Below are 21,310 nucleotides of genomic sequence, written 5' to 3' on the forward strand. Positions count from 1 at the left end.
TCCTAACAACGATATTGCTTGCAGGCGATATTTCCACATCACAATATTTTGTACATGATATTTTGGTAGGACAATGTTTTAGTTCAATATTTTGTCTCAATACCTCGTCCTTTGAGTGATTGCTTTATTTATTCTAAGTAGATTGCTCTACGTGCTATTTTCACTTTTCCCCAACATGTCTAGAATTTCCCTAAGGCAGGGCATATTCTTGGAGGCTTCAGAAAAAACTGTCTGCTTTGTTAAAGGTTTGTGATGGCTGTGGCATCACTTAACAATATTTGCTCCTGTGCTTTAGTCCTACAGCATTAAAGTTGTGTATTTATTTGAAGATGATTTTATATAGTGCCTAATCTCTGGACAGATGTTAAGGTACTTTACATAGAACCAAACAGTTTAAAGGATAAAAAAACTCACCAAGAACAAAAGGAGGGGAGACAGCCGGGTGGGATGGATGGTAAAATGTACCAAGGTGAGGTCAACAACATTAAGCAACTGAATAGCTTCCACGAATATGTAGTACACGTGTAAATCAACTGTTGATGCTGCCTGAACCACAACAATTCATGCTTTATGTATTCCATGACCGTCTCGAGTTGCCTGCACTGTACATTTGTACGGAATTTTGCAAAAATTTAAAATAAAGTTTAAAAAAAAAAAAATGTTCTTTGAAATAATGTTATATACACATGTTACATATTTTATTATTACCTAAAATATTAATAATAAAAATCCATTCTGAAAATACTTATAGTTAATTCCCACACCACCATTTATCCTTACAAATAAAACAACGCACACCAAATATATACATTTAAAAATTATTATTTTTAAAATTTTCATATTTAAATCTTAATTAAACATCTATTATTAACAATTACATAATTATAATTTGGTAATATTTAATTAACTTCCCACCATTTACTCTTACAACTTCAACAACTCGCACCTAATCTATATATATATAAACGAATGTATGTCTGTCTGTCTGTCTGTTTGTCTTTTATGCATTACTACACCATTCATCCGATCGCCATGAAACTTTGGGAAGTTGTTGAGTACACTCCTGCGAAGGTTTCTGGCATAACATTTTTTTAAAGATCGGCCCCCCAGGGCACTCATATTCTTTTGAATACTGAATTTGCAACCGCAACTTTGCAACGGTACAAGACTTTCGGTGAAAAAGATGATGAACAATGTCATCGAAGCTACAATTTTGAATGTGAAATTCAAGGGGGAAGATGTACTCTTGCCACGTATTCCAATGATCCCAACAGATATGCCATTTGAATTCAAACGTTTACAGCTTCCGGTACGACACGCTTTTGCAATGACCATCAACAAAGCACAATGACAATCACTGCAAGTGTGTGGACTAGATTTGGAGAATCCGTACTTCTCACATGGACAACTGTATGTGGCCAGCTCACGCGTCGGGAAATCTTCAGATTTATTCGTGTACGCACCAGCCGGAAAAACAAAAAATATTGTGTATCCACAAGCACTCGAATAAATAAATAGAATTAAAACAACACTTTGAAATGTTTCAATAAAAATGACACAATGTAAATTGGATGTTATAACGAGTTTACATGAATTTCCTTTCTTCTGAGATCGCAGCAACGCGCGACGGGTAAGCTAGTATTTAATATAAAAGATATTTTATGTACATATTTATATTAATTATTTTATGATTCTATAATTATTTTAAATTAACTTTATTTAATATTTTGTCAAAAAAATTCACATACACCCTTTAAGCATACAAAAACTACAGCACACACAAAAAACATTGAATATATATTACAATATTATTTTTCATTTAAATAAAAATATTTTTAAATGATTTAACAAACATATTTTTTTAATACATCTAATGTAGTTACTTCACATCCTATACTCATACAAAACTCACAACCCACACCTAAAAGCTAACTTAAAAAAATTATTTATACTATTACCATAAATATTTATCAATTAATTAATTATCATTAATTAAAAATTAATGATTACTTAATTATAGTTCATTTACTTCCCACAATACACCCCTAGAAAACACACATCATGCTCCTAAAATTTAACTTAACAAAAATGCAATTAACACAATTAATTATCAATTTAATAATTAATATCAATTAAAACTTAATTATTACTTAATTAAAATGAATTTAATGCCTACCCTATACCTCTGCAAAATCCAGAACCCACACCTAAAATGTAAATAAAATAAAATTATTTGCACAATTAACATAATTATCAATTAAATAATTAATATAAATTTACAACTAAATATTAATTACTTATACTTCATGTACGTCCAACTCTGTATCCTTATAAACCCAACAGCCCACACTTAAAAAACAACAAATAAATGAATAACACAATTAACATAATTAATTATCAATTAAATAATTAATATTGATTAACAACTAATTATTACCTAATTATAATTAATGTACTTTCTGCCTTGTACTCCTATAAACCCCCAACCTAAAATGCAAATAAAATAAAAATAATGCACAATCAACATAATGAATTATAAATTAATTAATTAATATTTATTAAACATGGATTATTAATTATTGCCAATTACATTTGTTTTTACCCTGTGCCCCTACAAACCCACAACCCGCTATGGTACTAATTACTTTCAATCACTACAAAAAGTGTAACAACTATATTAAAAGCATAAACAATAATTATACAGAACTGTACAACACATGCTTTTAAAATATATACTAAAGTATATAATAATAGAAAAACAATATAATTAACGCCTATTTTTTTGTAAACCATATTAATGATCTCGATATTTTTAACATTGATATTACTTACCTTGTAATCGATATTCCTAACAACGATATTGCTTGCAGGCGATATTTCCACATCACAATATTTTGTACATGATATTTTGGTAGGACAATGTTTTAGTTCAATATTTTGTCTCAATACCTCGTCCTTTGAGTGATTGCTTTCTTTTTTTATTCTAAGTAGATTGCTCTACGTGCTATTTTCACTTTTCCCCAACATGTCTAGAATTTCCCTAAGGCAGGGCATATTCTTGGAGGCTTCAGAAAAAACTGTCTGCTTTGTTAAAGGTTTGTGATGACTGTGGCATCACTTAACAATATTTGCTCCTGTGCTTTAGTCCTACAGCATTAAAGTTGTGTATTTATTTGAAGATGATTTTATATAGTGCCTAATCTCTGGACAGATATTATGGTACTTTACATAGAACCAAACAGTTTAAAGGATAAAAAAACTCACCAAGAACAAAAGGAGGGGAGACAGCCGGGTGGGATGGATGGTAAAATGTACCAAGGTGAGGTCAACAACATTAAGCAACTGAATAGCCTTTTCAGATGTTATAGTAGGAAAACACATGAGGGTGGTGTTGAAGATGATTTCTGAGTGAGCAGCATGGATGCTATTTTAATCACTGCAGAGGTAAATATTGAATAGGTAAATCTTGAGGCTTTTCCTGAAATATAGCATGTCATGGCAGCATCTTAGTTCAAGAGGTAGGGAGTTTGAAAAAGTGGTGTCGCTTCAAAAAGAATTTCTTTAGTGCTAAAGCAGACTTGAATTTAGGTGTTTCTAAAGTTAGGGGGTCTTGCTTCTAGATAGTCTTATTCCTTCCAACAGTGAGGGGAGGCCGGGTAAGTATGTGGGTCTGTTATAGTTGAAGACTTGGAAGGTGATGCATGTTAACTTGACTTTTATTCAAATCTGAGTGGTAGCCAATGGGGGTCTCTCAGAATCAGGGCACAGATTGGAGAGGTGCAATGCAGCAAGACATCTTTCTGCACTGCGTCAAATATGATTAATTTTGTAGTAATTACGCCGGATAAAGAATGAAATTAGCTGTGGATTTATTAAGGCTACATGAAACAAGGTAGACACATCCTCTCACATCAACCGCTTTCCTTGCAAAGATCATTCAACATGTTGCTAGGTTACAGGAGATTCCATAAGAAGAATCATTTCAGAACTCTACACAATAACTAAACATGAACAGAATATAACACATTCCTGCTCTTTCCCTGTGCTGGGGCACTGTGTGATGCCTAGTGCCAAAGCAGGCACCCTTGCACCATGGTACCAGGGTGAAAGGATGCCTGTGTTGCAGTCAGGATTGTTTTTGCGCATGAAAAGACACATTCCTGCACAAAAACAATACTTGGAAGCGTTTTCCTCTTTGTAAGTATTCTGCAGAATGCAGCACACTTAGAAAAGTCCCACCAGGAGACGCATTTGCAGGGTGGTGGAGAAAGAGGGCGGGCCTCCTGGGAATTGTGTTTTTTTTCTTTTTAGGAAGGGGGGCTGCATAGCCCCCTTCCCTGGTCCATTTTGGGCCCTTAGGACCCCATCCCCGGAGCCTGATCCTTCAAAAAAAAATATTTAAAAAACGGGAGGGGGCCCCCCTTCCGGACTAATTTTGGACCCCATCTACCGGGGCAGGCCTTCAACATTTTGTTTTATAATGGGGAGAGGGGCCGATATTGCCCCGGGGACCCCATCCCCCAGGACATGGTCACCTTATTGGGGACTGCGGGGGAGTAGCCGGCATTGCTGTTGGACAGAGGGAGCTGCTAACATGCAGCTCCCTCTGTCCAAAAGCAATTCTGCTCCCCTTCGTGGAAGTAAGATCATTTTAATGCTCTTGCTTCCATGAAGAAGACAAGAGTTTGCTATGGTTTGGCGGAAGCGGTGCTCCCTCCAAGCCATAGCAAACTGTTATGTCCCGGGTTTGGGCACTCCGGGACATTGCTGGAGCTGGCCCTTCTCATCTTGCATATAGCCCTGGGGAAGTGCTGTTGGTTCACAGGAGCAGGGAGTCCAAAACAGACCCACTTCATTAGTGTATGTTTACTCCGGGCAGGTGGTGGTCCCCAGGGCAGGGGGTTTCACAGGCCTCCCCATATAATGTAAATTAGCCCCAAGGAGGTGGTGGTCCCCAGGGTAGGGGGGAGTGCGCAAGGACCCCCCCCCCCCACTAAATAGAAAATAAACCCAGGGAGTTAGTGGTCTGCAAGGTCACCCATATTGTTTCAATGGCTCCAGGGATATGGCGATCACCTGTGCTTTATTAAGCCCTAGGAGGGGGGCACCATGCACACCCCTCCTATTTTAGTTATATGCCCCTGGGACCTGGCTCACCTGGGGGTTATTTTAAAGCAAGCAAGCAGGTCACACTAGCTTTTCTTTTGTATTTAAATTCAGCGAATTAGCAATTTAAAAAAAATCCCAAAGCTTTTATGCTCTGGAAGAGTCCCAGGGGGACCCCAAGACCACGTGGCCCCCTCTCATCTTGCAAATACACCTGTGAGGTGGTGGTGGACCCCTGAGGCAGGAGGTCCATAACAGACTCCCCTTCATTAGTGTATGTTTGCTCCAGGGAGATGGCAGTCCCTGGGTCAGGGGGTTCCACAGGCCTCCCCATATCATCTAAATTAGCCCTGAGTAGGTGGTGGTCCCCAGGGAAGGGGGGGAGACCGCAAGGTCCCCCCCACTTAATAGAAACTAGACCCAGGGAGTTGGTGGTCTGCAAGGCCACCCATATTGTTTCAATAGCTCCAGGGAGGTAGCGATCACCTGTGCTTTATTAAGCCCTAGGAGGGAGGCCCCATGCACACCCCTCCTATGTTAGTTATATGCGCCTGGTACCTGACCCACCCGGGGGTTATTTTAAAGCAAGCAAGCAGGCCACCCTAAGAGACCTATTACGATGGCCCACGGACTTTGTCCCCTCATCACTGTATCGGTAAATGGGACAGACCGCCAGAGGTGGGGCGGTCCCGCTATGGCAATTAGGATGGGACCGACTGGTGGTCACATCCTGCATATTCAACATTGAGGCGGGCGGTGCTGTCAGCAGCACCTGCCACAATGTTGAATATGCATGTTGTACATTGGCATGCACAACGTGGCAGGCACTGCGCTGTGCCTGCCACCTTGTGTATGCCAATGCAGTGGGGTACCATAGGTACCCGTCCAAGTGTAGCCCCCCACCACCCCGGGGTCCCGCAACGGGCCCCCAAAGTGAACCCTGCATGCCTTTCCATGGTGGAGTCTCTACCATGGAAAGGCATTCTCCCAAACGCAATGTAATATGGATGGCCGTGCCTTGTCATATTATTGGCCTTTTCCGCCCAGCAAGCAATCGTGATGATTGCCTGCGGGCGGAAAAGCGGTGGATGGACTTTCCGCCTGCAGTGGTATCCCCCGCCATGCTAATGTGGTGGGGGGTAAATGGCCGTCCAGTGGTGCAATTTGGCCGGCAGATCATCTCTGCTGGTCGGGTGGTGGCGATCCACCCGCCATGCTAATAGGCCCCTTACTTTTTTTTTTTTATTGCCACAAATTCCCTTAAAAAAGAATGCTTTTATGCTGTGGCAGAGTCTCAGGGGGACCCCAAGAGCATGGCTTGGGGGGTCAGGGTATTCCTACACTGCCTCCTTTTCTATATGTTCAAATTTTTGGGGGGACTCAGTGAACCGGAGTTCCAAGATGGCTGCCAATACTTCCTGGTTGAAGTGTTGAAGCCAATCAGAGCAGTGCATTTTCCCACCTGAGCTCGTCCTTGTTCGAGAAGACATCCCAACCAGAGATATCACTACAATTTTAAACTTACATTTCCCAAAATCTAGTGAACTGATTTATACCAAATAAGCAAGAGGAACTTCCTTGAACTAATCCCACCCTGCCAAATGTAGTGTAAGTTTGTTCAGCGGTTTTGGGCTGTAGGTGTGGCTAAAGATTCCTATGGTAATTAACATGACAAACGCACCCTTATTGTGTACCCCGAATTATCAGTCCCCACTGTATGGATCACCTCCAAACTTTCCATGACAACCTGAACCTATCTTGATGCTATTTTTAGGGAAAAATTCATGAAGATTGCTCAAACGACGCCAAAGTTATAGGCAAGTAAAAAAAAAATGTTCCTACAGAAACTAGGTCCTAACTACAACTACCTACTGGAGACAGCTAATAGGAGATATATATATATATATATATATATATATAATGTATATCCAACACAACCGTCGTCGTAAAATATCCAAAGACTACAAGCTGAGGCCCAAGTGCATTCAAGATGAGAATTTTAATGGCGGTAACACCCAATGCGTTTCGCAGCCGCTTGTTCATATATATGCAGAAATCCTTCATTTCACGTTGGAACAATTCACGTATACAGCATGCAGGAACGGACACGTTATATAAACATATAAATAAAATTTATAGAGATAGCCAGTAGATGGTCATAGTTAGGACCTAGTTTCCATAGGAAAAGTGCTTTTTGACTTGCCTGTATCTTTGGTACCAGTTGACGAATCTTCAGGACTTTCAAGGTGAGCTGTCAAGCAGGGGCAGTGTGCTTTCCATGTGAATTCCCATAGGAGTTTTAGACAGGACTACAACCCGAACTGCTGAACGAAATTACACCAAATTTGGCAGAAAAGTAGGTATTAGTCCAGCGAAGTGGCTTTTTCTTTTATTGGTGTAAATCCAATCAGTAGTTTTGGAAATATTAAGGGAAATCCAAATTTGTATAAATAGGGATGCGGATCCTCCTCGGATTCGCAAATCCACGCTTCAGAGTCAATGCAGTGATGGGCTGGCCACAGCCTGAGAGTAAAGTTGTGGTCACCCTTTTGTTCATCAGGAGTCAGTTCCCTGCTTGAAAAAGAAAGTTTAAAAGTGATGGAAGGGGTCAGGGTAGAGGTACCCTGACCCCATGGAACTAATGGAGGGGTCAGTGAGGGGCCTGTCTTGGGTAAGAAACTGGTAAAAAAACATGTTTTATTTACCAGGCCTCACCGATCCTCCCTGGATCCTTCCTGGATCCTCACTGATTCAGGTTGATTCTGGGTGGATCCTTGGATCCAGACCCTAATTTAAACAAGCATTTGCAATGCAATAGGTCTCGCATTAGGAAAGTTTGAGCTATTGGTATTGTAAATGACAAATTTTTTATTTATGTTTTGTTTTTGAAAATAGGGAAATTAATAGCTTTGCCATTTAGAATGCCAATAGTTATAACTTTCGCAAATGTGACACCTATAGCATTTGTAATGCAATATGTGTTGTATCTACGTGACTTACATGTACTGATATTACAAATAACAATGGCTTTTAATTTGTTCTCAATAATTAATACTTAAATACCAGTTATTGTAATTTATGATGGCAATAGCTTAAAGTTTTGTAAATAACTTTTGTGAAGATTATGTTCAGTGTATTTTATTGTGACGAAAATCCAAGAACAGAAGTGAAATATTAACATATTTTTATTACATTTGTAATAAAGCTTGAAACATTGAGAGAACATATTTGAACCAGGTATTGTTGAATGGTTGCACAGATTGATGTGGTGGCGCATAGTGATGTTGTGATGGCGAACGAGTGATGCTGTGCCGTTCAGTGATGCTGTGGTAGTGCATAGTGATGTTGTGGTGCCCCTGAGTGATGCTTTAGTGATGCGGAGTGATGCTGTATGCTATGCTATGTTTTGTTTTGCTATCCTATGCTTTGATTTGTTACGCTATGCTATGCTGTGTCTTGTTATGCTATGCTATGTTTTGTTATGCTATGCTATGTTTTGCTATGCTATGCTTTGTTATTCTATGCTATGTTTTGTTATGCTATGCTATGTTTTGTTGTGTTTTATTATGCTATGCTTTGTTTTGCTAGGCTATGTTTTGTTATGCTATGCTATGTTTTGTTGTGTTTGGTATGCTATGTTTTGTTGTGTTTGGTATGCTATGTTTTGCTATGCTATTATATGTTTTGTTTTGCTATGCTATGTTTTGTTGTGTTTTATTAAGCTATGCTATGTTTTGTTGTGCTGTGTTTTGTTATGCTGTGTGTTGTGTTTTGTTATGCTATGTTTTGTTATGTTATGCTATATTTTGTTATGCTATGCTATGTTTTGTTTTGCTATTCTATGCTTTATTTTGTTATGCTATGCTATGTTTTGTTATGCTATGTTTGTTATGCTATGTTTTGCTATGCTATGCTATGTTTTGTTTTGCTATCCTATGCTATGATTTGTTACGCTATGCTATGCTGTGTCTTGTTATGCTATGTTTTGTTATGCTATGCTATGTTTTGCTATGCTATGCTTTGTTATTCTATGCTATGTTTTGTTATGCTATGCTATGTTTTGTTGTGTTTTATTATGCTATGCTTTGTTTTGCTAGGCTATGTTTTGTTATGCTATGCTATGTTTTGTTGTGTTTGGTATGCTATGTTTTGTTGTGTTTGGTATGCTATGTTTTGCTATGCTATTATATGTTTTGTTTTGCTATGCTATGTTTTGTTGTGTTTTGTTAAGCTATGCTATGTTTTGTTGTGCTGTGTTTTGTTATGCTGTGTGTTGTGTTTTGTTATGCTATCTTTTGTTATGTTATGCTATATTTTGTTATGCTATGCTATGTTTTGTTTTGCTATTCTATGCTTTATTTTGTTATGCTATGCTATGTTTTGTTATGCTATGTTTTGTTATGCTATGTTTGTTATGCTATGTTTTGCTATGCTATGCTTTGTTATGCTATGCTAAGCTTTGTTTTGTTATGATATGCTATGTTTTGTTTTGCTATTCTATGCTATGTTTTGTTATGCTTTGCAATGCTATGTTTTGTTATGTATGCTATGTTTTGTTGTGTTTTGTTAAGATATGCTATGTTTTGTTGTGGTTTGCTATGTTTTGTTATGCTATGCTTTGTTTTATGTTATGTTATGCTACGTTTTGTTCTGCTATGTTTTGTTGTGTTTTGTTATGCTATGCTATGTTTTGTTATACTATGCTATGTTTTGTTTTGCTCTGCTTTGTTATGTTATGCTATGCTATGTTTTGTTATGCTATGTTTTGTTATGCTATGCTTTGTTGTGTTTTACTATGCTTTGTTTGGTTTTGCTATCCTATGCTTTGTTTTGTTATGCTATGCTTTGTTTTGCTAGGCTATGTTTTGTTATGCTATGCTATGTTTTGTTGTGTTTGGTATGCTATGTTTTGTTGTGTTTGGTATGCTATGTTTTGCTATGCTATTATATGTTTTGTTTTGCTATGCTATGTTTTGTTGTGTTTTGTTAAGCTATGCTATGTTTTGTTGTGCTGTGTTTTGTTATGCTGTGTGTTGTGTTTTGTTATGCTATCTTTTGTTATGTTATGCTATATTTTGTTATGCTATGCTATGTTTTGTTTTGCTATTCTATGCTTTATTTTGTTATGCTATGCTATGTTTTGTTATGCTATGTTTTGTTATGCTATGTTTGTTATGCTATGTTTTGCTATGCTATGCTATGCTTTGTTATGCTATGCTAAACTTTGTTTTGTTATGATATGCTATGTTTTGTTTTGCTATTCTATGCTATGTTTTGTTATGCTTTGCAATGCTATGTTTTGTTATGTATGCTATGTTTTGTTGTGTTTTGTTAAGATATGCTATGTTTTGTTGTGGTTTGCTATGTTTTGTTATGCTATGCTTTGTTTTATGTTATGTTATGCTACGTTTTGTTCTGCTATGTTTTGTTGTGTTTTGTTATGCTATGCTATGTTTTGTTATACTATGCTATGTTTTGTTTTGCTCTGCTTTGTTATGTTATGCTATGCTATGTTTTGTTATGCTATGTTTTGTTATGCTATGCTTTGTTGTGTTTTACTATGCTTTGTTTGGTTTTGCTATCCTATGCTTTGTTTTGTTATGCTATGCTTTGTTTTGTTATGCTATGCTATGTTTTGCTATGCTATGCTATGCTATGTTCTGTTATGCTATGCTGGTGAGGGTGTGTGAGTGTGCGTGAGGGGGTGAGGGTGGGAGGGTGAGTGAGGGGGTGTGAGGGTGAGGGGGTCTGAGGGGGTGTGAGGGTGAGGGTGTGAGGGTTAGTGAAGGTGTGTGAGGGGGTGAGGGTGTGTGAGGGAAGGTGAGTGTGCATGAGGGTGAGGGGTGTGAGGGTGAGGGGATGTGAGAAGGAGGGGGTGTGGATGTGATAGGGTGTGAGGGTGAGGGGGTGTGAGGGTGTGAGGGGGTGTAAGGGTGAGGGTGAAGGGGTATGTGAGGGGTACGAGGGTGTGCGGGTGAGGGGGTGTGAGGGTGAAGGGGTGTGATGGTGTGTGATGGTGTGGGGTTGTGAGGGTGAGGGTGTGGGGTTGTGAAGGTGAGGGGGTGTGAGTGTGAGGGTGTGAGGGTGAGGGTGAGAGGGTGTGAGGGGGTGTGACGGTGAGGGAGGGGGAGGGTGATGGGGTGAGGGTGATGTGGGTGAGGGTGAGGGGGTGTGAGGGTGAGGGGGTGTGAGGGTGAGTGTGTGAGGGGGTGTGTGAGGGTGAGAGTCTGAGGGTGAGGGGGGGTGAGGGTATGAGGGTGAGAGGGTGTGTGAGGGTGAGGGGGTGAGAGGGTGAGAGGGTGTGTGAGGGTGAGAGGGTGTGTGAGGGTGAGATGGTGTGTGAGGGTTCGAGGGGGTGAGAGGGTGTGTGAGGGTGTGTGAGGGTGAGGGTGTGTGAGGGTGAGGGTGTGTGAGGGTAAGGGTGAGGGAGTATGAGTGTGAGGGGGTGTGAGGGGGTGTGAGAGTGAGGGAGTGTGAGGGGGTGTGTGAGGGTGAGGGTGAGGGGGTGTGGGGGTGTGAGGGTGAGGGGGTGTGAAGGTGGGGGGGTGAGGGTGAGGGGTTGTTTGAGGGTGAGGGGATGTGAGGGTGAGGGGTGTGAAGGTGAGAGGGTGTAAGGGTGAGGGGGTGAGAGGGTGTGTGAGGGTGATTGAGGGTGAGGGTGTGTGAGGGTGAGGGTGTGTGAGGGTGAGGGTGAGGGGGTGTGATGGTAAGGGTGAGGGAGTATGATTGTGAGGGGGTGTGAGAGTGAGGGATTGTGAGGGGGGCCGAGGGTGAGGGGGTGTGAGGTGAGGGGGTGTGGGGGTGTGAGGTTGAGGGGGTGTGCAGGTGGGGGGGTGAGGGTGAGGGGTTGTTTGCGGGTGAGGGGATGTGAGGGTGAGGGGTGTGAAGGTGAGGGGGTGTAAGGGTGAGGGGGTGTGAGGGTGAGAGGGTGGGTGAGGGTGAGAGGGTGGGTGAGGGTGGGTGAGAGGGTGAGTGAGGGTGAGGGGTGTGTGAGGGTGAGGGGATGTGAGGGTGAGGGAGTGTGAGGGTGAGGGGCTGTGAGGGTGAGGGTATGAGGGAGGGTGAGGGGATGTGAGGGTGAGGGGGTGTGAGGGTGAGGGGATGTGGGGTGAGGGTGAGTGAGGGTGAGGGTGTGTGAGGGTGTGTGAGGGTGAGGATGAGGGGGTGTGAGGGTGAGGGGGTGTGAGAGTGAGGGGGTGTGAGGGTGAGGAGGTGTGAGAGTGAGGGGGTGTGAGGGTGAGAGGGTGTGTGAGGGTGAGTGAGGGTGTGTGAGGGTGTGAGGGTGAGTGAGGTTGAGTGAGGGTGTGTGAGGGTGAGTGGGTGTGCAGGTGAGGGGGTGTGAGGGTGAGGGTCCGAATTAAATGGTGGCAGGGCAGACATCATTAGACAGAGAGAAGAGACTGCGTAGTGACTGCATTGGTCAGTTTCAGAATCAGGAGGGGCAGAGTCAGCACAGTCTAAGAGGGGGCAACGTGTCTAGAGGCAAGCATAGCAGATGTAGCATTGCAGCTAGCAAGTCAAGTGTTTTCAAGCTGAGTGTCCCTAGAGAGATGGCAACACAGAAACAGCATTTGAGGAGCAATGCTACTGTAAACAAGCACAGTAGGTTTTAATTTTCGTCCAGAAAAAAAATGAGAAAGGTGCAGAGAACGGCAAACAAAACACAGCTTCCTCGTAAAATAGATGCAAAAAAACCAAGCTCTCAGCATTGCTGTGGGGAGGGGGGAGCGGAGCGCACTCCTTTAAAGTCTGATGGGGGAGCGGCTTGGGAGCGGATTCCTTTGAAGTCCGATGCCGAAGCTGATGGTGTTTGATGTGCACGCACCTGCCTAACACGCCTGCCTCACATGAACTGTACGCGATCCGCAGGCTAGGTAGACTTTTTGGACTGCTTACTATAATCTCACCTATTCAATCACGGGATAGAATAGTCGAGACCTAAAAACATACACTCACACACAGATCCACACACCTACTCACACACTCACTCACACACCTCCACATCCACCCTCACACCCACACACACACACACCCATACAACCACTCACACACCCACTTACACAGTCAAACAACCTCTCACACACCCATACAGTAACTCACATACCTGCCCACAGACCCTCTAAACCACTAACACACCCACTCACAGCCCCAAACAGCTACCACACAATCACTTATACACCTACAGAACCACTCACACACCTACTCCCACAACCATTAGCAAATCACATACCCACTCACAGACCCACACAGCTTTCACATACCCACTTCACACTCACCAACCCACTCACACAGCCACCCATACAACCACTCACAGACACACAAAAGCACTCATATACCCACACACTCACTCATACACCTACTCACACACACCTACACGGCCAGTCCCACACCCCCAGTCACACGCATATTCACATACCCACCACACACATACCCATACACTCAAACATCCACTCACACACCCTTGTTGCAGGAATGTTATAGTTACGAACTAGCATTAAAAAAAATAGAAAATTACTGAAAAAATCAAAGGTTACAGGGACGCTATAGATTGGAAATAAAATGTATAACAACCTTGGAAATTCACTGGGAAAAAGAAAGGTTACACGCCATTATAGTTAGGTTCAGATTTCCCTCGTACAAACCCATTGAAATAGGACAGTTATAGTTAGAGTTATCTCAATTAATTGGACGTAGGGAGCCAGCTGGCAGAGCGGGGCTTTGGTGCGGCCTACTCCAAGGATATGCTGGGCATCCTGGGTCGACACCAGGATACCGACCTTTAGTTGGCGGAGCACTGGGGGATGGGGTCTCTGGGGCAATATGGGCCTAGGGAGAAGGGCTACATGCTCCCTTCAATCATTGCCCATGCCTCGGGGATGAATTCCTCAGGCTTGAAACCAGTTCAGGGAGGGGGGCCCCTTGTCCCCCCATTAGTAATTGGCCATGCTCCAGAAGATGGGGTCCCCTGGGCCAACATCAGCCCCATTCCTCCTTCCCATTTCCAAAAGTTTCTAGGCCTTGGGTGTACGGTCCCCACAGCCGAAATCAGCCCAAAAAGGGGGGCTGCATGCCCCCTCCTCATTTAGAATAGGGTCGGGCCAGGGAGATGGGGTCCTTGAGGCCAAAATCAGTCCAGTGAGGGGGCCATGTACCTCCCATAATTACAGTGGTGGGCCCTGGGGGACGGGAATCCTAGGGTTCAAACATGTCCCATGGGAGGGTCAGGTACCCCCTCCCCCACAAAATGTGCCAGGCACCGGGGGTTGGGGTCCCCGGGGATAAAATTGGTTCAGGGAGTGCAACTGTGTGCCCCCCTCCCAGGTTGGGTGCCTTTGAGGGGTTGGCAACAGGGCCTGTCAGCATGCCAGGCCTTCTGGCAAATCCTCCCGCTGGGTCCTTGCCATTCACTGCTAATTACCCCACATAGTTGAGCTTCTGTGCCGGCTCAACATCCTGTGATTCTGGGCAAATTACCTAATCTCTCTGTGCCTACCAAAAATGTATGTGCCCTTGTGTAACGTGATGAGTGCTCATGTAAAGCACTCCAATACCTTTGCGTCAAGTTTGCCCTATATAAAACCTCAAAAAATATATATATTACATCACTCATGACATCTTCTATGACATAATTGATAATATCACTGAAACATTTGCTGTGAAATTATTGATGAGAACACTGGTGGTGACACGAGTTATAGCTACCTTACGGCAGGAGTTATATTTACTTGCGAAAACTGTTATATAGCTCATACAGTAGAGTAGAGTGCTGAGTTGTACAGTGTTAGAAACTGTTGTAGAGTGCTGTACAATAGAGTGCATGGGAATAGAGGTTAGTGCAGGTTTAGACAATGGTATGTATGGGAATAGAGTGGAGTAGAGTCAAGCAGAAAAACACAGAGTGTAATAGAGTTTTGTGGAGTGGAGTTATGTAGAGTGGAGGAGAATAGGGGTGGGCGGACATTGCCATGCGCAGTTTCAAGAAAAAGGCGCGATAGCTCAGGAAGATGACCCCGCGATAAGGTAAGTGTTAATAAATGTTATTTTAGATTTTAATTAATGTTTATTATTGCGGGAGGCGGGCAGGAGGTGGGCAGGCGGCGGGAGGCAGGCGGGCAGGTGTCACGTAACAGAAATTTGTGGAGGGGCACAGAGATTGCTTCAATCTCCGCGGCTCTCCGCGAAAGTCCCTTCCGCAACTTCCGCCCACCCCTAGAGGAGAGTACACTAGAATGGCATACAGTGGAGTAGCATATAATGAAGTGGCATAGAGTGGAATAGCATATAGTGGAGTAGCGTACAGTGGAGTGATGTACAATGGAGTAGCGTAGGCAGGAGCAGCATACAATGGAGTGGCATAGAATGGAATGTTGTACAATGAAGTGGGGTACATTGCAATAGTGTACAGTGGAGTGACATCCAATGGAACAGTCTAGAATGGAGTGGCAGACAGTGGAGTGGGGTAGAGTGGAATACCATACAGTAGAGTGGCGAAGACTGAAGTTGCATACAGTGTAATAGCGTTGAGTGGAGTGGCATGTAGTAGAATAGCATAGAGTACAGTACTAAGCAGTGGTGTAGAGTGGAATAGCATACAGTGGAGTGGCATAGACTGGAGTGACATACAGTTGAGTGGGGTAGTATGAAATAACACTCTACAGAATTACATATGTTAAAAATTGTAAATACCCTGTACTACACTATATGTGTGAACTATAGAGTATTACAGGGTTTTTACAACTTTTTAAGATATTTACTTTAAAAAAAATGTAGGTACTGCTGTAATTTCTAGGTAGTACCGCAGTACTACATAACATGTTTTTAAAATATATAGAAAGTGGTAATATGTAGGGCAAGTCATAATACTGGCAAATCGGCGTCATAACAACATGGCTACCTTAATCTTTTGCAAAGTGCTACAGCTACAAATGGTGGACGGAATTTTAAGTAAATTAAACATTTACCCCCATTCAAGAGAGCTGGGTTGAATCCATTTTTCTTTTGCTCACTATGCTGCCCCAGTTTGGACACATCCATATGCAAATCAGTCTTGACTCTGCTCCTCATGGGACCGTCCAGCCCGAACTGCCAAGCCGGGTCCTCACAGGACCAGAAACAAGCAACCTAGGACCGTTTTCAGAGTTTCACCCCTCATTAGCCAGGCTAGCTTGAATCCAGTGGCACAGCGAGCAAGAAACCCACGTCTGGCATACCCATCCCTCTTAGGGCGAAAAGTACTACAGAACAAAATTATGGATGGAATGCTGAATAAATTAAACATGCACCCCCATTCAAGAAATCTGGGTTAAATCCATTGTTCTTTTGCTCACTAAGCCACCCCAGTTTGGACCCAGCCATATGAAAATCAGCCAGCAGTTCCAGCTGGACTGTTCCCATAGGGAGCAGGGTCAAACCGTAATTGCTTATGGCTGAGTTCTGTAATGGCATGGGGAGCAAAAAAACTATGGATTTAGGCACAGGTCTCTGTATTGGGGTGAATGTTTGACATTGTCTACCATTCTGTCCAAAAATTGTTCTTCTTGCATTTGTCACCCCTAGTCGGACAGGTATGCACAGGCATAGGTCACAAGTTCTCCATGCCACTGGAGTCATGCTAGCCTGGCTGATGAGGGGTGAAACCCCAAACCAGTCCTAAGATGCTTGTTTCCAGTCCAGGGAAGACCTGGCCTGGCAGTTCGGACTGGACTGTTCCCATGGGGAGCAGGTTTAAGACAGATTTACATACGGCTGGGATTAAACTGGAATACCATTGGGAGCAAAAAACACAATGGATTTAGGCCTAGATCTCTGTATTGGGGTGAATGTTTGATATTGTTCAACATTCTGTCTATCATTTTTTCTTTTTGCATTAAACTTTTGTAAAGGCAGTCTTTAGCCAATTAGATAATAACCTGTCATCACCATGTAATGCGGTACCTTCACAAAATATTGAGAAATTCTATAATAGTTCCACAGTCACAGACGTACCTACGTTTAAATGCCTTTTAGCTTATAAAACACTTACCCTAATTACCAGCAGTACCAAAAAAGGATCCTCTCCACACCATAATATATCATTCTGCTAAATGTAATGTAAATCCGTTCCTCTGTTTTTGCGCTACATCAAATGCAATATTCTATGGAATATTCATTGGTGGATAATGTTGTTTTGGGGCTCCCTTTAATCTTTGAGACCCCTTAACAATTCATTTAAAAAAATATACAGCATCACAAAATGTAGAACAATGCTATAGGAAACTATGGGGCGATTCAACAATTGAGTAAAAAATTATTAGGTAGCAAAAATCTGTGGAATTCCAATCTCTGGGAATCCTAACTATCACAAAAGAGAGTGGCAATGAGATTTAGGGCCTGATTACGATATTGGAGGACAAGGTTACTCCTTCACAAATATGATGGATATCCTGTCCTCTGAATTACAATTCCATTATTGCCTTAGGAAATTGTAATATATCGGACGGCATATCCGTCACATTTGTAACTGGATATCCAATCCCCCATGATGGTATTCAGGTTCTTAATGTGATTTCTTAATTTTCCTCTTTTGTATTTGTTGTGTATTTGTTTCTTGGTTTACATACTCATGTGACTATAAATGTGTCTTTTAGTTGTTCATGTATTAAACATATGCGGTCTATGTTTTTTCTTTTGGGGTTCCTTGCTACTTTTAGTAGTATTGTGCTACACATCTATCAACAGGATCATCTACATAGTCAAATTTACATTGCTGTGAAATTTCATTACAATCCATTTGGCCGTTTTACTGCTACATCAAATAAAAAAAGTCTATGTAAAATGCATTGGTAACAAAACCTGTTTTGGGACCACCCTTTTTTTGTATACATTGACTAAACACCACAAAAGTATCCATCCTCCACCAATGTAAAGGGTGCAATAGGTCGAGAAAGTTTCACTGAGATTCGTCAAATGTGTGCAAAGTTGTTAAGGCACTTCCTCATGTCATTTTGATATGGGTCCTCTCGCAAGTTCCCTATGGGGCCTCTATCTGCCTTTGAGTAAAGCTCAATTTTTCTGATGAGATCTGTAGTATAGATCCGACCCAATGACTTGGTTGAATCTAGGGTTTTGTCACATGGGGCCAGAGGTAGGTGGCCCAATACCGGTCGGTAACGGCCGAAATTTCCGAATTTTGGCCGTTACCGACCGGTATTGGGCATTTGGGATGTAGGTGGCCTAAATTGCAAATTCGGTAATTTACCGATTCGGTATTTTAAGGAATCTGTAGATTACCGATTCCTTAAAATACCGAATCAGTAAATTACCGAATTTGCAATGTAGGGAACACTCAAATGAGGGCTTTTCCCATTTTAGGATTGATTATTTACCACCAACAATGCAAATCAGTGCATTTTCAACTGTGCCATGTGGCAGACATACATGCCCTTAGGGCATGTATGTCTGCCACATCTGCACACAAGCACGATTCAGGGGTGCACAGGGTGTCAAAGTGATACCCTGGCACCCTTGTATGTGTCCCCCATTTTACCGAATCTGTATTTACCAATTCGGTAATTGCCATTCATTCCTATGGGCCTCCAGGCCCATTGGAATGAATGGCAATTAACAAATCAGTTCAGTAAATACTGAATCTTACCGATTCGGTAATTTTTACCGATTTTTATTGCTACATAGCATTACCCGATTCTAAAATATTGAATCGGTAAAATTTAGTATTTTAGAATCGGTAAATGTACTTTGCCTACATCTGGTCCATGGTTTCCACAGTGCAGGTCTCAGCTCCATTTGGTTGCCAAGCTGAAAGAGTTTTGTCTGGCTCTCTAGGTCTCCATTTAATAGCTTTCTCGGAGCGCAAGTGTTCCTAAACTAGTAGGTAAACTTGGCAGGAGCAAATCATTCAGAGAGGAAATTCGAATTGTTGAGTTACAGGGTAGATCTTCCTCATGTTTGCAGTTTTATGTGGCATCCCAATTTATCCAGTAAGAAGTTGTCACTCTGCAAATGCCTGTAACGTGTTGTCGAGAAGAAGTTTGGGTCAGATGATACTGCAAGACATACCTCCTCCAAAGAACACCATCTGCAGATCTTGTGGATCAATGGCAAAAGAAAGGATGCAGGACTCAGTGGTATTCCTTCAGTAACCCTTAATACTTTGAGGACCAGCCTAGACTGCTATAAATCTGCCAGATGATAGAAAGTTGATCAAGGAAAGGGACTCCGGGGTACAGGGAATACTGCTAGCCACCTAGTGCTGGCTTTCCCCTGGTGTCTCCTTGTGAAGCCAACCAGCTCCTACAAGTCCCTGCTGCGTCCCTGCCTATGGGATAAACCTTAAGTTCACATCAGTGTGTCACATGGCGTGAAACTTTTCGGGCTCAACCATGTCTTTATGGCATGGCGTCTATTGAGTGACCCCCCACTAGACAGTAGGGTCGCCTCTATCTCTGCAGGCACCCCCCAGGAGCCATCTTAGGATAGTCTCAAGCATTCTGCCTAAGCTAAAACCCGTCAGTTCCAGCCCTACATGCCAGTGGCTTCCATCTTGTCAGTGCCTCGCAGTCTATACCCGAGGATACGCTTAGGGAACAACCCAGTCTCCTCCAGCAGCTCCACCCTCAGGCTGCAGATCGGATTTCACTAATGCATCACTGCTCCCAGTCAGATGGGTCCTTCCTGGTGCTTATTAGTGGAGGACTCGGGACTCGAGCGGGGATTCAGGACTTGAGTGGGGAGAAGCGGATTTAGGCTTCTGCCATCTTTGGCTCTAGGGCATTCTTCCTTCTCACGCTTTCAAATGCTTCCATTTGTAAGTAACACCATTGTGCATGCTAGAGTGCCATATGTTCTTTTGCGAAAAATATGTTATGATAAAGCTGTGATTGTATTCGTTTGTTGATAAAGTAAACTACTTATTAATCGTTTTTTTGTGTTTCAGGCCAGAACTTAAAAATAGCCTAATGAAGAAAATGAGAATCCTGTACCATTCTGAAGAAAAAAGCAAACCTTTCATCACACCGCTTTCATACGAGCGCTTCCTGTGACCTACAGCCAAGTTCAACAGTCTAGTGCTTAATTGTTGCCTCTACAGCCTCCAAATACGCCAGTGTGTTGCTCTTTAAACCACATTCACGTTTTCTATAAGAAGAAAGCATTAAAATATAAACTTGTAAATTAGTTGATAGTTACATTTGGGCATTTTCTCTTGAATTATATGTTAAACTTTTAATCGTACGTTTTATTTGTCTGTGTCACCAAATAAACATAAATCATTCAAGTAGTGATTATTTTTCCGACATGGGGTGCACACTGACATGTACTAAATAGACCTATTAGGGTCCCTCTCCCAGGTGAGTAAGAGTGCATACTGTGTCAGGTCAAAGGTGAGAGTCTGTATTAGGAGGGTGAAAGTGCTATGTACAGAACCTGGAGGGTGTGAGCCAGCTGTAGGCGTCTAAGGGCAGCAGGAGGATGCAGGGTAGACTAGGAAGGTGTTACAGTTAACGTGCACTATGTGTGAGTTGGAATGTCAAGGAAACTGAGGTGGGAATGCTGAGGTGTGTCAGGGGGACAGCGTTTCTTAATGTATGAGGCAATCCTTTGAGGATGGTTCCAGCTAAGAGTATCTAATGCTATGGTATTGTCTCTCAATATAATATCCCAGGACAGAGTCATGCCAAGCGGGTTCCAGAGGTTCAATGGCTCCCAGTAGTTGCAAAGACGAGTACTAGTTTATTTGAGCCAGTGGGAGTTCCTGCCTCCCACCACTGCAGAAGCACCGAGGAGTGCATGTTGTGGAGAGTGGCACAGACCAATAGATTTGGGAAGAGGGTCATTAGGTTGCCAACATGTTCGGCCACCTAGTAGGTCTGCTGCCAGTACAGTTCCTTTAGAGGACATACAGAGACTTTGCCAAAATGAAAGTTTGCCATTTGGATGTTCCTTCTCCCCTAGCATCATGCCTCCCACGTTACTCCACAGAGCCATGCACTATTTTTCATAAAGATTTACTCCTATATTATTGTTGATCCAGTTTGGTAAGACTTAGATCATTCACAAGCTTTTGGATCCAGAGTGTAGGGGACCGTAATGTGGCTCACTAATGAACAGGGAAAGTTTATAGGCGAGCTTCCCCAGGCATCCGATTTTTCTGAATTCCCCCGATGAGGTCACAAACGTCAAAGGTGAATGAGAGGCCAGAGTAATCCTC

At 42.5% G+C, this 21,310-nt stretch overlaps 1 protein-coding gene across 7 annotated transcripts in view; it reads left to right on the forward strand.

The window, feature by feature from the left end:
* LOC147747711 (coagulation factor XIII B chain-like) overlaps positions 1-20,377 on the forward strand; it is an 825,373-nt gene extending 804,996 nt beyond the window's left edge. For all 7 annotated transcript variants that reach the window (XM_086955018.1, XM_086955010.1, XM_086955043.1 and 4 more), the window contains one exon: positions 20,039-20,377. In XM_086955018.1, the coding sequence (XP_086811144.1) occupies positions 20,039-20,050 (12 nt within the window). In that variant the 3' untranslated portion in view covers positions 20,051-20,377. The remainder of the gene's footprint in view (positions 1-20,038) is intronic.
* The last annotated feature ends 933 nt before the right edge of the window (positions 20,378-21,310 follow it).

Source organism: Lissotriton vulgaris, chromosome 1_1, assembly GCF_964263255.1.
Source record: "Lissotriton vulgaris chromosome 1_1, aLisVul1.2, whole genome shotgun sequence".
NCBI lineage: Eukaryota > Metazoa > Chordata > Amphibia > Caudata > Salamandridae > Lissotriton > Lissotriton vulgaris.